Source organism: Scomber japonicus, chromosome 20 (genome assembly GCF_027409825.1).
Source record: "Scomber japonicus isolate fScoJap1 chromosome 20, fScoJap1.pri, whole genome shotgun sequence".
Classification (NCBI taxonomy): domain Eukaryota; kingdom Metazoa; phylum Chordata; class Actinopteri; order Scombriformes; family Scombridae; genus Scomber; species Scomber japonicus.
In genome coordinates, this window is record NC_070597.1 from 9989882 (window position 1) to 10007518 (window position 17637).

At 37.6% G+C, this 17637-nt stretch overlaps 1 protein-coding gene across 1 annotated transcript in view; it reads right to left on the bottom strand.

Annotated features, from left to right (window-relative positions):
* acsf2 (acyl-CoA synthetase family member 2) overlaps nucleotides 1-16570 on the bottom strand; it is a 31979-nt gene extending 15409 nt beyond the window's left edge. Inside the window, exons 1-10 of the mRNA XM_053341677.1 lie at nucleotides 16352-16570; nucleotides 13002-13197; nucleotides 9510-9638; nucleotides 8189-8242; nucleotides 7976-8094; nucleotides 6979-7141; nucleotides 6313-6408; nucleotides 5703-5854; nucleotides 1915-2006; nucleotides 1644-1720 (exon numbers count right to left, since the gene is read on the bottom strand). Of these exons, the coding sequence (XP_053197652.1) occupies nucleotides 1644-1720; nucleotides 1915-2006; nucleotides 5703-5854; nucleotides 6313-6408; nucleotides 6979-7141; nucleotides 7976-8094; nucleotides 8189-8242; nucleotides 9510-9638; nucleotides 13002-13197; nucleotides 16352-16476 (1203 nt within the window). The 5' untranslated portion in view covers nucleotides 16477-16570. The remainder of the gene's footprint in view (nucleotides 1-1643; nucleotides 1721-1914; nucleotides 2007-5702; nucleotides 5855-6312; nucleotides 6409-6978; nucleotides 7142-7975; nucleotides 8095-8188; nucleotides 8243-9509; nucleotides 9639-13001; nucleotides 13198-16351) is intronic.
* Between the last annotated feature and the right edge of the window lie 1067 nt (nucleotides 16571-17637).

Genomic DNA, 17637 nt, shown 5'->3' on the forward strand with positions numbered 1-17637 from the left:
ATATAAAATGTTTAGTATGTGTTGAGAAAAGCAAACTGGGTTGGTAGCATGTTCATGTTTTTACAAAATGAAAGAAACTGCACAACCGAAACAGTGATAACATATTTTCTGTCTATTTTCTAGACATCATAAATGATAAGTTAAAGCAAAAACAGCTGTCTGTTTCCACTTTAAAGTGAGCCTCATCCGTCTATCCAATCAGAGACGGCCAAAGTACCAAGTTTCCACAACTTGCATATTGAAACTTTGAAGCTGCATTCATTTTAACATTATTATTTCTTTGGCCACAAGGGGGCAGTGAAGAACACAACACTGATATTATATCACCTTGTGTTACCAAATAGTTTATTCTGTCATCAAGAAGAAACAGAGCAACATTAGCATTCATTTGGATTCTTATTTCTGTCCACAGTCCAATATTCACTCTAATTTTAGCTCTGTTTAGATCTAGATTAACTATAAGCTGATAAATGCTCTACAATGTTCACCAGATAGTTTTGTCTGTCTGTTGCAGTTCAGCAAAACAGGGGCGTGCTGGTGCTAGGAACACGGTGGATGAAACTAGAGTTTGCAGGCAAGAAACACAAAGCTAAATGAGGCTATAAAGCTTCTTAGAGTTGGGTTTGTCACTACGAGAAATACATTGAACATTACATGTAGCAAATTGATCCATTGTTAATATAAAACGTATTGGTGTAGATTTAAGTTACTGGAGTTCCTAAAACAGGAGATGCTCCTTTATTTAGTTGGTTACCTGCGTAAAGAATTGATCATCAAAACAGATATGGCTCCAAAAAAGATAAAGATGATCCTTCAAATATAAGCTAAATGTTAATCATCCTACAAATGTCGCTCAGGCAGGCATCAATGCTCTTGTTTACCCTCTTCGCTGCTTTGTAATGTCAGTTTTACCCCTCATCGACTGAGAAAACACCTGAGACCATCACAGAAAAGACACAGTGACTGAAGACCTATTTCCCCAAGAAATTTAAAAGACAGTAAGATTTGAAGATGTGGGCAAGCTTAGTAGGTGGACAAAGGGAGACATAATTTCCCTCTTATTAAGATATTTCAACATCCCACACAGTAGATCTATAAAACTGGATTTAGTTCATTTCTACCACAGCTAAGAATGTGCACACATGATAATTCAAGAAGACTTTAAACCTAAAAAACACAAACTGTGTCTTTACCATCATGCAAATTCTTTGTATCACACTTAATGTTTTAAATTCATTTGAAAAGCTGATTCGAACAGAAAGAAAAAGTTTCTTGCACACCAAATATGAGGGTTACTGACAAGTGTAGACTTTAAGCATATCTTATGTTTATTCAATATTTTTTTTCTGGACTTTTGGAGGTGGAGGCTGCTCACATCCAATAAATCTTTTATTAAACTAATACTTCTTTTTTGTCTCGTTTTCTTTTCAAAAGCAGAGTTTATACCATAGACTGTATATAAGAAGGTTTATACTCATGTGTTTGCTAAATCTACTGGATATTATTCTAGTGATTTGTCTCCACCTAGTGGGTCAAAGCTGAATTGCATCTTGTTATAAAGCAAAGAGAGTTGTTTGGTGGGATGAATAAGAGTTTCAATTATTTACACCAATATTGAAGCTATATTTTTAAGATTAACTCACTGTTATTCCCTCGATGCCCATTACAGACATGACCTTCTTCACAATCTCTGGAGGACAAGGGGAACCGGCCATGATGCCTACACCACAAAAACAAAAAAACAGCATTGGAAATGTGAATAAACACTATACGACAGAAGGAAAAGTCAGATTCAGACAGACCTATGTACATATTTATATACATAAAAAACAGCACAAACAAAAGGCACATATAACAGCTAATGAGCATTCAGCTGTTATGTGTCCCAAAAGCAGCATTTGAGTCTTTTCTCACCTGCTTGCACTGACGACAAGTCATATTTATGCAAGCCCATCTGGCCAATCATATCAACATACATGGTGGGGGTCCCGTAGATGAAGGTACATCTGTGAGGAAAAGGGGACATATACATAATAAATAAAAAATAAACAAGCACGTATCAATATCTGGGGTAGCACATTTTCCTTTAAACAACAACAAAAATAATTGTAGGTATATTTGTTAGGTTCCTTCGTTTATCGGAACAATTAGACCAAACTTCATAAAACCTCCCTTGGTAATTATTAGTCCTTGCGGTTAGAGATTCAAGAGGCAATGGCTGCCATCAATGTTAATTATTCAGCAAGATGTGGTTTTGGCTCTTCCAATGGAGGAGAACAATCTTTAAATCAACAGTAAAGCCTGCCAGTAGGCTACAAGCCCGTATAATTTCATTTGGATATACCCGGTGGCAGATGAGAGCAGACTCCAGATGAGCATAGTTGAGGAGATTCTGGTTTTAATTACTTGTTTCTAAAAACGAGAAACGAAGAATGAAGAAAAAGTAAAGTTTCGTTTTTACACTTCTAACAATTAAATGTCGTCCAGGAGTTATATATATTTTTAAAGTGTACCTGGTGTATAATAACACCTATTGATTTTGTAATGCGTCTCTTAACTGACCACCATATTTTTTATTTATCAATTTCTGTTATCAATTCCTTAAGATTTTACTTACTGTAGTTTACTATACTGTTTTCCATAATTCAAAATAAAAACCAACGACTGCAGCTGACATTGCATTTTTTAGCAAGTTGAAATGAAAAACTTTTCTTCTTCTTCTCCTCATTTGAGTTTTAATGGCAGTTGGAAAACCAGCTTTTAGGGATTTTAACGCCACCTAGTGGACTTGAGTGTGTAACAGCGGATTAAAATATAACTCATTGACTCTCTACGCAGCTCCTTAGTGGTCCTTAGTGTCTCTTTGAAATGCTCCAAAATTAGATTGTTATTCATGCTGTGATTTATCTTTTACAGAAATTAAAATAAATAAATAAATAAATAATTGGTATTTCTGATTTTAAAACAATGGGAAACTTTTGTTCTTGATATCCTTTGAAGACAGTTTTATATGTTTTTACTACTTTAAAAAACATTGTCTTATAGTCTGACATCTTAGAATATCATTTAAAATATAAAAATACAACACAGACACTTCATACAAGAATGTATGAAGATATAAAAACACACACATTATTGCCCAAAAGTGATTGTGTTCATTTGATCCCTTTAAGCTTTCCAAGCTGGACAAACACTGACTGCTTACACAGTGACGGGAGGTAAATCCATTGAACCATAAACAAAAGCGTACAGGTTTTTTTTTTTTTTTTTGTATGCCTCTTTCTTAGAATGAAACTTTTCCTTCACTTTAAATCTGCAGCAGATAAAAACTGACTGAGAAGAGTCATATTTTACTTCAGTGGAAGGCAGAAAGGCTGCTATTTAGGTCAGAGTCACCTAAATAGTTTTGGGGATGTTTGAACATGGAACATGGAAATTTGAATATACCCTGGAGATTGATTGTTGGCAAACATGTAACCTGCTGGAAGTGTTTTCTACTTACATAAGACTGAATGAGAAATGCAAATGTGGAGATGCTTCAATTTGTCTTTATGATATCTGATCCCACTCAGGAAGTGTCCATTTGACACTAATGCTTCCCAGAAACTAAAACACCAACCCACGATTAACCTTCGACTTCAACTGGAAATACACACACACACACACACACACACACACACACACACACACACACACACACACACACACACACACACAGATGGTTTCTCTCATTCATTGTCTCCACTAAACTTATTTTTTTCTACTTGTGGAATGTAATAAGAACATTTACTCTATTACTGTACATAAGTACCTCCAATATTTCCATTTTATGGTAGTTTTCAGAGGGAAATATTGCACTTTTTTTTACCCTGTCACATTTATAGTATCTGGCAGTTACTTTACAGATTACGTACATACGAAATGACCAGGTTGTAAAATGTGATGCATTTTATGAAGTAGTCAAAATGAACTCAACTAAAACATGTTAGTACCACTTACATGTTAGTGCCTCAATAACAACAACATTCAAATCATTATTTTTGATACTTTTTGATATACTTTTGATACTTAAAGTACATTTGTGTTGCTAATATGTCTGCATTGTTACTTAAAATGCAATATATGATATTCAGCAACCACTAGATGTCGCACTTGCACCAATATCTCAGAAAATATATGCGTGTGTTGTTTACTCAACAAATTTTGGGGAAAGCAAGCGGCCCCTGAACCCTCAGCTCACAAAACTGTAATAAAACTGTTGAACTTGGCAGTGCTGATCAAGACTGTGTAAAAGTGGGGTTTTTGTTGTTGTCTCAGTTTCAGCAGAAACACACAATCAACACAACACTGACACCTCATCAAGTTGTAAGGTGATGTGTGACATGTTTGCACTTTACGGTTGAATCATTGCTTCATGTAGGACGAGGAAATACCAGATGAGTGACAACCAGTTCTCATGGTTTTAACCGCCGTGCAGACAGATCAAGACTAGAAGACTGAATTCCTTTAGACTTAATAACCAGCATTTAATTTGAAATAAGCTTAAATCACAAAGCAACCCTTTCTCAGCTGCATGTCACAGAGCATCAAGGTACAGTGCTGTGGTACAAGCAGTACAGAATTATTGGTAATTAAAATGTGAGCTCATTTAATCCTTTTGTACAGGGTATTAAACCTCATGACAATTTGCCAAGCAGAGGATTAACCTCTTTGACTCCCCGTTGTACCATAGACCCATTTTTGTCTTTTTAGGGGGGCTTTTTGGGGACAGATAGCAGGCAAACAGAATATACCACATAGAAGTGGTATACATCATCAAAAACTGGCAACCTGAGGATTCATTTGAGATGAAGCAGAGCAGCGGAGCCCCATTTCTGAAGTTTTCCAGTTACAAACAATGTGTTTTGGTTAGGCACCTATTCAAATTTGAGAAGTTTAGGATCTCATATGTCTCATATAAAAAATATGTCAAAAAAATTCCTCCAAACTACAACATTAAGACACCAAAACTTTGAGAAACACCATTGAAAAATTGATGCACTGATTGGTTTCACAAACTTTTGACAGATTTCTGTAAAAAATGCCTTTTTTCGGCAACTGGATGGTGAGAACTCCTGTTAGGGAAATTGCTCAGAAAACCCCTTATTGTCAATATATGTAGAAAAACCGTACATCCTCTGAATGACCGAGGCCTCTAGTTTGCAGTTGTAAAGTTTCATGAAGCTGTGATTATCATAGACATCATGGTAGGTGAGTTTCAAAAAAATGATCTCACTACAATGAAATGGCTTCTATGGGCATGCTGGGATTACATCATCCCAGCATGCTGAAATATTATTATAATATAATAATACCATTTTTAGTATAAGTGAAAAAACTGTTTTTCCTCAAAACTGCATGGGATTAGCATAAAGTGGGCATGCTTGTACAGGGGAGACTAATTGGTACACATAGAACCAGTTTTCATTCAGATATCTTGAGATGAGAAGTCAAAGGACAGCTCTGAAAATGTCCAAATTTAGCCTAACTTTGGAGCGTTATTTAGCCCCCTTCTTAATTCTTAGTGGATGCTCTTTGACCTTTTAGTTTACCAGAATCTTCACTGTAGCTTTAACCTGAGCCACACTCTGAAAGACAGTAATGTTAGCAGGCCTGAGCACATTTTCAAAAGTCTTGTGTGGGCTAATGACTTCTGATGTTACCTTTCACTCTCCACGGCTGCTAAGTTGGCCGCTCCATCGTACCCAGCAGAGGGAAAGACCAAGGAGAGGCCATGTACGGCCATGCACATCCCACCACCCACAGAGCCGAAACAGTGGTACAAAGGCACAGGCAAACAGACACGAGTGTGAGGCTAGAGGGACACAATCAGGAGAGGAAACGGTAAAAAAAAATGTAAAATGCACCGGAGGAATCACTTATTGAATGTAAGCTGACTTTCCTTTTCTTTTGAGAGACATGGATATGGAAAATAAATCATAAATAGTTTATTTTTCTAAAGTACGTCTAGGCACTGTCGAAGACCATATTCAGACATGGACTAACCCACATTTGCTGCTCTAGTCAGTATTTTCAGTATTTTGGACAACAATAGAGCTCTACACCACAGACACTATATTTAGCTTTAGCTTACACAGACAATTCTGCAATTTCACAACTATACTGGTTGTTAGATTTAGGACTCCAGCTATGCTCAATCATCTTCCAAAGTATACCATACCCCTATTTCACTCATCAACTCTTTAAATGAATAATTCTGGGGCCTAAAAAACACTCACAGGTCAGAAGAGGTTAATAAATAGTCAAACTCACCCTCCAGGTGTATCCAACTCGTTTGCCAACAAAGTAGGCGTTGTTGACAATGTTGTGATGTGATAATGTAGCGCCCTTTGGAGCTCCAGTTGTGCCCTAGTGACAGATATTAGGCATGAGTTATTGTATTTAAAAAGACAGAAAGAATTATTGCTCTTTAAACATGATGAAGCCAACAGTGATCTTACAAAGTAAACATAAACCTTTAAACCTTTAATTTTGAGCCTATATTCTATACAGTATACACTAGATAACTTTGCTTTTCATCATGTTTGCTTTTTATGTGATGAAGATATGGTAGAGTTAAACCTTTGAATGTTAAGCAAACATCTGTAAAAAAAAAAAACTAATAATCACTTACTTATTTAATTAATATGTGACAAAGTGTGAAAAATGTAAAAGGACAAACATTTCAGTCAAGACACCATGGTAAGACCATCATGTTAAGGGTCAAAGTGTTGAGGCTAGTGTTCAGGAAGCTATAATTGTGTGTGCAAATAGTCTCAATGAGTTGGAAAAACTAGGGCAACCAGCCAAAAAGGAGCAAATCCTGCCACACCCTCATGACTCAAATTACAGGACTCATGTTCCAGCTAGCATATAGCGTCATTGGAGTGGGGCGGGGGGACTTTTGCAGAAATTCAGCAGAAATTATGCAACTATTACCGAAGTGAACTGGATGTTTATGGGGTCATCAAACGAGATCTTCTTTTGCAGATCCTGAAGCTGCTTCACGTACTGACTGCTGCCCGCCTGCATCACGTCCTCAAAATGGTGCATTCCTGGCTGTCGTCTGTCCAGGACGATCACAGAGCGGAGGTCTGGGAGTCTGGAGGGGGGGAACAAAATAAACACCGATGTGGGTCGTGTTTCATAACAGATACTGTTTCACACCCCAAGTTATACTGTAACATCTGGCAGCTTTGTCTCTCAATGTTAAACCAGCATGGTACAGTTCAAATTCTGTTAATCCTAACTGAAAGACAAACATGAACCTTTCTATACAGTACATGTACAAACAGGCTGGAGGTCAGATGGAGCTCAGTTTACTCAAGTGTGGCAGCATCCCTTCAAATACATTTTCATATTTGACAAAAAAAACCCAAATCTATTAAAGGCCAAATCACTCCAGCCTTTAAAACAGCTGAATTTCATGATAAAATAAAATAATGCAATCACCATGATCAGTGGAGTTTATGTAAGTGAATTTTTGACCAATAGCAAACTGCCTTGACTGTTCGCAGTGCTGGAAAGTAACTAAGTACAGTTTTGAGGTACCTTTTGATATTTCCATTTGATGCATCTTTATACTTCCACTCCACCACATTTCAGAGAGAAATATTGTACTTTCTACTCCACTACATTTATTTGACACCTTTATTTACTTTTCATATGAAGATTTGATACAATCAAACAATTTAAACAGATGTTCAAATGATCCAATATTTGACCAAAAAGTTTAAAAACTGAAAACGTTATTCTTTCTTTGTTTATTCTTCTTTTCTCTCTCATTAATCATCTCACATCCACGTTCCCACTTATTGTATTGGCACTTTTAATTAAGTAAAGGATCTGAACACATCTTCCACCACTGTGTGTTTTGCAGTCCTCCATCACTTCATGCAGATTACTGGAAAGTTCAGATGTGACCATGTGACTGTACCTGGCACTCTTGATATCTCCTGGGGTGGAGGACTCGATCTCTGGACATATCTTTCTCAGCATGTCACAGTATTTCTGAGTCTTAAACTCTGATGGGCACACTATAGCTTTACATCCGACCTGTGGAGAGAGAGAAGCAGAGGATTCAACCTTTTCCTGATGTGGTTCAGTCTCTGGATGCCACTGCGGTAAATTGATATGTAAAATCACGCACCTTCCGCAATGCAAACTCCACTTCCTGCAGTTGATACGCTGGGTTCACAGACACCTGTTTGGTGGTGAAATTATAAAGAGTTACTTGTAATGTTGAAGATATAAAACATTGAGTGACTTAAACCTGGACCAGAGCTGAAGCAAAGACAATATATGAAGGACAGATTACTGACAAAATATGACCTGAGCACTTATTTTACCTCCACTTTGTGTAGCTATTTTCATTGATGATTGGTTATCATTTAATCAATTTCCTTACTCCTTACTTCTTTTCGTTCCTCTTTAATCTTTTATTGATGTTTTTCTCAGGAATACTCAACAGAAAAAGACCCAAAAAGCAACAAAAACACAAAACATATAACCTTTGTCCCATTATGAACTATGTGTCCAGATCTTTTTGAGATTTACTTCGTTTGTGTTGATTAATGTTAAAGCACAAGACCTGATATTCTATACATTTCTTACTGACAACGATAATTTGGTGAATTTAAAACCCCTGTTGACCTTGATGACCCTTCCCCAAAATGGCACTCAGCAATAAATCTTTGTTTTTACTCTAAATATTTTAATTCTGGACTACTACTAATACTACTAATATTTAAGTTAAAGACAGTGAAGTTTAGTTTGATTTCATTTACTTTTCAGAAAATGTGAATTGAATTGATGATATGCAAATTAGCGCATGCATCGCAATTTAGTGAGTTTTTTAAGCAGGCTTTAGCTACTTTCCACTAGAAATACGGTGCACTTGAGACTGAGTCAAAATAAGCTACAGACATATGATGCAGTGCAGCGATATGGCTCATTGATATGTTTTTAATAGTTTTTGGACAACAATGGCAAAGAAGAACACCAGACTTTGGATACACACACATACTTGTTGGTAGGATGAATGTATTGTTGTTTTTGTTGTTCTGTTGACAATAAGAAAAAAGTGTCACAGATTTATACTTTAATTGATTTGGACTTCAAACTTTGCACATTGTAAATATTGTAAATATTTTTTTAGATTCATAATTTGTGTGTGGTGATGTATGTGATGGTAGGGCCTTAATCTGGATCTGTCAAATTCAGCTGAATGTGTGTGTGTGTGTGTGTGTGTGTGTGTGTGTATTTATATATATACATATCTATTACGGTTAGAGTCATTTGCTAAGTATCAAATGAAAGTTTCATAGTGCAAGGCCATACCAATGCCATAGCTGTAGATAAATCTGTCTGGTTGAATTAATACTATCCAAAATGTGAATGCCTTTTTTTCTCTTCCTAACACCTGATAAAACATTAGGATATGCATACACTCTACTGCAGCCTGGACTCACCAATATAATGCCAGCTTTGGCTGTTGCAAACTGGAACAGGATCCATTCATAAGTGTTGGGTCCCCACATACCAAGACGGTCTCCTTTCTCCAGTCCAAGTGCCAGCAGCCCGGCTGCAGCCTGGTCCACCTGCGGACAAATTAACACACAAAAAGGTAAAACTTGTGTGTTGACAGGAGCTGCAGGAGATATGACAAAACACACATTCATACTTTAAATGCATAACTGGCTATAAACCAAGCTTGAGGTATTCTTAATCTCAATCATTTAATGTAAGGAGAAAAACTTGTCACACAAGTGTTTCTAGCTTTTTTGGGTTATACCAAGTCTGACCTTCGAATTTTAGTCTCTACAGAAACAAGCTAAAAAATGCTGTATTTTAAAGATTATTTTAAATATTATTTCAGTGGAACAATTTACCCTCATACATTAAATTCATATCATAAAATGATTTGTTGTTCCTGTGTGTTCTGGTTGTTGGCACAATATAGAAAAGTTTGGGACATGTTATGACTTGTCACATGAATACTAGATGAAGCATCTCAGAGCTCAGTAAACAATTAACTTGTTAAGACTGGTAGAAATTTAGAACAGTTTCAGTTTTACTTCATACCAGTTTGCAGAACATCAACATCTGCCTCAAAAGAGCAAAGTCTAACACCTCAACATGGACTGAGTTTAATGAGTTTATAGATGCTGAAACAAGCATATTTTTACAAAAACAATATTTTGTTCCAAACAAAACTGCTGAGGACAAATATATCTTAACAGTAGGGTGGTTAAAACAGTTATGAAGTTATGCAATATAAAAAGAAAAAGAATCACTGATATTATTAAACCTTAATCTGCAATGAGGGCTGACTCTAATAGTGCAAGTACAGAGTAGGGAGGAGAAACAGAACATGTATGTCTTATATTTAGCAAAGCAGTAATTATACAAATTATAATTATACTGGGGTAGATCGTTCATATTACTTCTGGTATCTGAACATTGTTTGAACTCTACTTATGTCCAGTTAATATAACCAATCTGCGACATCGCCTTACTGTACATTTGTATAATCTCCACTCTGTGCTCTACATTTCTTTAGCTTACTGGGTGAAAGTTCACAGACTGTATACTTTTTCCCTGCATGCTGTGCTTTTCCTACAATGACAAGGCATAATGTCTGCAGTAGGGTTGCAACTCTCTGTCACATTCACAGTTGATTAATCATGCAAATAAGTGTTTGGGCTGGAGAGCAAATGGGTTGTCTCCACATGTCTTGTTTAGTCTAATCAAGTCAAAAACTCACACTTTCCATTTGAGGAGAAATGACCAATGATCTAAATATTATTCTGGATTTTGGACTAGGAAAAACTTCAGTCACAAGAAACTAAGTCTGTACTGGATTTAGTGTAACAACGTGATGTATTTGTCATCCAAAGCCACGAGTTTGCCCAACTGTCTATAAATTGCACACTAAACTCTTAAAAACTCACCAAACTGATCAACCAAGCATTGATCACAGAGACAGATATACATCCACACTCCTCATTCAACAGTCATGAATATGCTTCTGTGATTTCTGCAGTTTAACCTTTATGTCGTCCTCCCGGGTCAAATGGACCCCATCTGTTTTGACTGTTCCTTCCTTCCGTCTATCCTTCCTCCCTCCCCCTTCTCTCTTTCTTTCCTTCCTCTCTCTTTCCTCCCTTCCTTCCTTCCTCCCTTCTTTCCTCCCTCCCTCCTACCTTCCTTCCTCCGTCCTTCCTTCCTTCCTTTCCTACCTCCCTTCCTTCTTTCCTTTCCTTTCCTTCCTTCCTACCTCCCTTCCTTCTTTCCTTTCCTTCCCTCCTTCCTTCCATCCTCCCTCCATTCCTTCCTTCTTCCTCCCTTCATTCCTTGACTCGAGGACAACAGGAGGGTTAAAGCACAAAAACAACTTCACATGTTGATCTTTCCATGAGTTGATCATTCCTTACTTTTCGGCCCCCTGCTTGTGCATAAATGAAATGTAGGTCAATTTTTTTCTTTCACACAATATGCACACTGCATAAGACGTGGCAGCGATTTTTTAAATCCCTGAATAGTGCCTGCAGGCTTCCTCACATTTGCATATGGCCCCAACAACTACCACCATTAAGAAGAGGTGATCTCTCTATTGCCTGAGAGGTGAACCAGTGCAAAAGCTTTAAGTGCACAGTAATTATTGAAAGCATCTCAGTGGAGCCTGACAGGAAGTTACCTTACTGTCTGATACATCCGCCTTGACTTGGACAATGTTTAATTTTACAAGAACACCACGAAACTTGTGATGTTATAGCTTGAGTTGGGAGGGTTAGTTTTAAAATGTATTCTCATACAATTAATAGTTACCTCTTAAAAAATGTGGTCAGTAACACAATCCAAGTTACTTGTACGTTACTTTTGGATTACCTAAATACCAAATATGCAATATTTAGGGCCAAATATACAAAGGATTGCGTAGCAGTGAAAATTAGACAAATAATAGTATCTAATTCACCCGCAAAATGTGAAATGCAGCTGCAAACTGTGCTACCAAGCATATAGCGTCATTGTGCCTGTGCCCATTTATATATGATACATTCCCTTTCTATGCACATAAGCAAAACATGTCTAATTCACAAAGCCCACCACAAGTTGCTACACGCAGTTAGTGTGGAGACGTTATTGTTTCCCTCTCGTTCCTGCTCTGCTCGTGTTTGGGACTCCTACAGTGCATGGTAGTACATTGTGTACATCGTTCTTTACTGTAAAATGGGTTTTGAAATTGTAATCCAGCTAAATAATCCACATTTTACAAAATGTACCTGTAATCTGATTACGTCTTTTTTTCTGTAATAGGGGCTTGCTCTGAGGGTCAGGTGAGGCAAATTATAAGCCAATTACTTCTTATCAGTTAATAAAGGTTGTAAAGTGTATCCTGTATGCTACTGTATGCTGCGTGGAGATATTCTCATTTACAAAACCACAATTTAATTTTTACTGTCTTAATAAATATATTCATAAACGTTTACATCCACACCAACGGCTCTGTGAGTCTGTACTTACAGGATGTTTGAGCTAAATGTAAACATGCTCAAATTAATCACACTAACATGCTGATGTGTCACAGCCAACGATCACCATAGACACCTAGAATAATAACATTTTCTAATTACCACAACACACAAAGTCCAGCTGAGGCTGACAGTCATAAACCAAAGTACCGGAAAAATGAGATTACAAAAGCTATTTAAAGCAGGTTATCCTGAGGGAGAGGCAAATATCTGAGCCAAGTTTCATGGCAGTCAATCTGATAGTTGGAGAGATAGTTCAGTCAGGACCAAAAGAATAAGCGAGCAGGCTGCTTTGAGGTTTTTCAGCATCCAACATCAACCAATCTTAACTGGATTTTTCATACAAAGAGAACTAGGATCTCAAATGAGATTTACATTAACATGCTGTTTTTATTTACAGGACACATATGCTTTGAGGAAATGACTTACATCTTGGGAAAACTGTGCAAAGGTCTTGCGGACTCCGTCTTCTAGAAAAGCCATGGCCTCTCGGTCAGGCCATTGCTCGACAGTCTTCTGCAGGGTCTGTGCTACTGTGGTGTGAAGCAAAGTCGTGGAACCGGTGCCATGGGCGTAGCTGCTAGTGAGAGTCGGGATGATGGGCGGATAGTCCACATGAATGCCACTACAGGGTACACAAGAGTTAGAAAGAGGTTTCAGACAATGGTACAGGTGGTGGTATAGAGATATAAATTAAACATAGTTCTGAATAAATGTAAATGTTTGAATAAGGAATATAGGAAACAATAGGAATCCATCATACTGTACATCCACTCTGGATTGTGGAGTACCCCAAGGTGCTATCATAGATCCATCCACTTAATTGAATAAACGGCTCGCACATTTGTTTTGGTCTGAGACACTGGTGCTAGTGTGACATTTAGTGAGGCTAAATGTCATATATTGCACCTTTAAGCCTATAGCCAAAACGTTACTTAAGCTTTACTCTTGATTATCATGTTGTTGAAGTATACAGAACTGCTTTTATCAACGTTAAATTGTTTCAGTGATTCCTGTTGATGAGATCTTCAGTGATTTCCTTTACGGTACATCTCTTCTAAAGAGGCTCAACAGGAGGAGGAGAGTTGGCTGTAATGAAGTGTAAAGTGACCTAATCGTTTGTTGAACTGATAGCCTAATTGATAAGGGGAATGATAAAGGTTCAAGGACACTTGTTCCTGCACTGCAAATTATGGTGTTGTGTCATGGAGTTTATGGAACTAAAAGAAACAATCCTTTATCTTTATTGAGGAATATATGACTCAAAATCAGCTTGTTATAAAATGACTCCTTCAAAGTGAGACACCAAGTTTGCAGAGTGCCTCAGTCAAAAAGCAAATTGCATGCATTATTAGTTTAGAAGCAGGCAGAAATTAATAAATTATAGCACAACCAAACACTGGGAAGACTGAGCTCAGAACACACACCTAAAGGGTTCAGCTTGTCAAATATGTTCTTATCTCAAACACCTTCTGGGTCTGAAATGATCTGTCAAGCTCAGGGGAGCCGCACAGTCGCTGATGATTCCATGAAGGTTTGTCATTAAAAATCCACAACACCTTACACACTGTCAAATCAGACAGAGATCATATTGATTATAGCCACTTTAATTGCAAATGTATTTATGGAGCTTTTCCACTACACAGTTCCAGCACTGTGGGGTGAGGCAACCAAAACCTCATGTAGCTAAACATGCAAAAAAAAAAACAAGGGGAAGTTGATAGATTTCAGGAGGACTAAGACATCAATCACCCTTGTTTCCATCAGGGGGGAGGATGTAGACTTGGTGTAGTCTACAGCTACCTGGGACTACACCTGGACACCAAGCTGGACTGGACTGGGAAGGGCAGAATAACAACTGTCCTGTTACCCCACAACATAAAGCTGTTTATGTACCCCTCCTCCACCCTGCCTGCACAAACCTCAGCCTTAGGGTTGAGGTAATTTGCATGGTCCACACACACATCTTATACCAGGGGAAGAAACCCTAGCCCACCTCCCACAACAACTACTGACAAACTTTTACCTTTCCCAACATGGAAAGCCTCCCAACCTGCTGCTGAGCATGTCATCGGGACCACATTACCACCTCTAAATGAAATATACACTGGACGACTATGCAAGAAAGCCAGCTGTATCATAAAAGAACCAACCCGTCCTGGATATGGCCTGTTATCACCCCTCCCCCCTGGAAAGAGATACAGAGCAACACAATGCAGACCAACAGGTCAGAGGAGGTAAACAATCACCTCCTACATCTTGAACACTGTACAGCTACACTGATCGAGAGAAAGGCTAGCCAGGGGGCAAGTGGAGCCACATGTTGTGACCTGGATCACAGGTTACTTTACAGGCAGACCACAATATGTCAGACTGTGGAAATGCACATCAGAGACTTCAGTCAGCTGCAGAGGGGAACCACAGGGGACTGTACTTTCCCCATCTTCTATTTAATATAGTACACAGCGAGCCACAAGTACAACTCAAAAACAAAATGTAGATGTTCCCGGGGGTTAATAATAAAGCATCTACCTACCAAATCAGAGAGCAAAGACAAGAAAAGCAAAGTTCTGATACACAAATCTGTTTTCTTTTTTTTTAGACTTCTTCTCTAATGTTTGATTTTTGCTGAAATATTGGATCATTTGAACATTTATTGAAATGAAACCATCTGAGAAGTTTACAGGGTAAAATCACTATTTGATGGAGCTGTTAACAACTCATAGACATCTGAAATGTGAGCCCAACTACACACTGCTTTAACAATGTGTTGTAGTTTAAAAGCTTGTTATATTATCCATTGTGTCAAATCTTCTTCTGAAAAGTAACTAAAGCTGTCAAATAAATGTAGTGGGGTAGAAGTATGAAGTATAAAAGTGCCCTGAAAATTGTGTTTACTTAAAGTGCTTGAGTAAATTAAATGAAGCACTTAGTTCCTGGAAAGTTTATAGCTTGTAACTATAGCTGTGAAATAAGTGTGGTGGACAGTATTTCTCTCTGTGGATTAGTAGAGTAGAAAACCTAAGTAGCTTGAAGCGCAAATAATACAGTGAAGTAAAAATAAATAGATAAAATATGTTGTTACAGGAATACAGGCTAAGGTTAGGATTAGGGTTAGGTCCCATTGAACTCCTGCTGCAGCTTTCCAACATAAACACTTCACTTCATATTATCAACTTTCATTTGTGAATCTCAGTCGTGTGCAAATCTGCAGGCTGCAAAGCTGAATGAATCTGTGCTTAAAGGTCACTTTTGAAGGTATAATGATAATGCAATAATAATTATACATGCATTTTTGGTTTATTTTATATAAAATGCTTTGTGTTTGCTGCAAAAAAACACAGCGCTGTTTTTTTTCTTATGCCCCACCTCCTTTTTCCTGGGAATAGCACTTAAGCAGCAACTTTGATTCCTTCACTGATTGCCCATAAAAACAACCGCATATCTTATCATAATTATCAATGGGGAAGTAGTTCAGCAAGTACTATAAATAACTTTTATAATAAACTATGTACCCGAAAGATGTTTTACAGAAGATAATGGCAAAAGTGAGTTTCTCAAGGAATATGTAGTGTGTTGTGTTGTTTTGTAACAGATGTGGTCTATAGTAGTAATACTAATTAGAGCCTAACATCTGATTCATGAGCTTTAATTGTGAGTGGAAGAATGGCCTATTGACTGAACTCAAACACGATGAAACTTTGGAGAAGTGGTCTCAAGCTTCTTCTTTTTTTGTGGTCTTATTTTGGAAATATTTTAATCTAATGTATCCAACTCACCGACTTGCTGCTGGTAATAGTACTGGACAGCGTGCCAATGGCCTCCGTAAAACCTCTGCAGCTCTGGAGAAAGCTGCACAGTTGATCCGCAGATATCTGGTGCAAAGAGCCGTGTTGGAGATCATCGTGTCCAGCTGCTGCAAGTCACCGCGCCTCGTTCACTGACTGCACACTAAGGGAAAGTGCAGCAGGGAAGTGGTGCTTTTCGTCTGGGAAAGAGCGGTGACTGACTATTGGCTGCCCGGAGCTCGAACCTTGATCATTGCTGACACCATTGTCCTGTAGGTGGCGCCAAACATCTAACACCATTTAACCTGTTAAAAAGAAACAAACAACAACAAAAAACACACACAAATGTCTTTTACCCTGAAATTTGATGACTTTTCCTGAAGTGGCCCAAAATGCACAAGAATAAAAATATTCAATACGTGTCAAATTAGACCCGTATTGAATTGTCTTTTTGTTAAATTAATTGTTTTAATAAGATAGTAGGCTAGTTATGAAGATTTCTTTTTTTGATGTAGCAGTGAAGACTGATGGCTCTAATTGTTATACAATAAACCCCACAGCTCCATAAAGTTCTTGTCATTTTCACTTTCAATAAAATACATTTCAATCATTATTGCTATGTTAGGACATTATATTGTGTGATAGTAGATGTAGATGCTTTTACTCCAAAAATGAGTGGTTTAAAACCTTAAAAATACACTCTCTCTGCTCTCTGAATCATTAATCAAGGTTTAATCACCCATTTATTGATCAGTCAGATCGACTATTGGTGGATTTTAACAGATCTGTGGTTCAAAATTTGGTATAGACACTTTTCACGAGGTGATTCTTAGACCGGGTTAAACTTGATTTCAAACATACTGCAAAGGTGGAAAATAAAAACAGTATGTAAGGGTTTAGGATAGATACACAGGTTTTCTTAAGTCTTACTTAAAATAACAGTTAGGTGCCTAAATGAAGATTATTGATTATTGCTGTAATCCTTCCTCCTATCCATACTGAACATTAAAAGATCTCCTCCAGATGTGCTTTCAATGTAAGTGATGTGGGCCAAAGTCTACAGTCCTTGTTTTGAGCAAAGATACATTTAACTGTTGATGTTAAACAGTCTGAGTTAATCTTATCAAGTGGATATCTGCCACATTTACAGACTCATTAGCATCAAATTCCCTCTGTGTGTTTCCCTGTTGGGCTGTGATGGAAGTATAGTAACACAAAGAGGAACTTTAGCACTTAAAGGCCGTAACGTTGAAAGATATCTACTTGATTCGACTCAT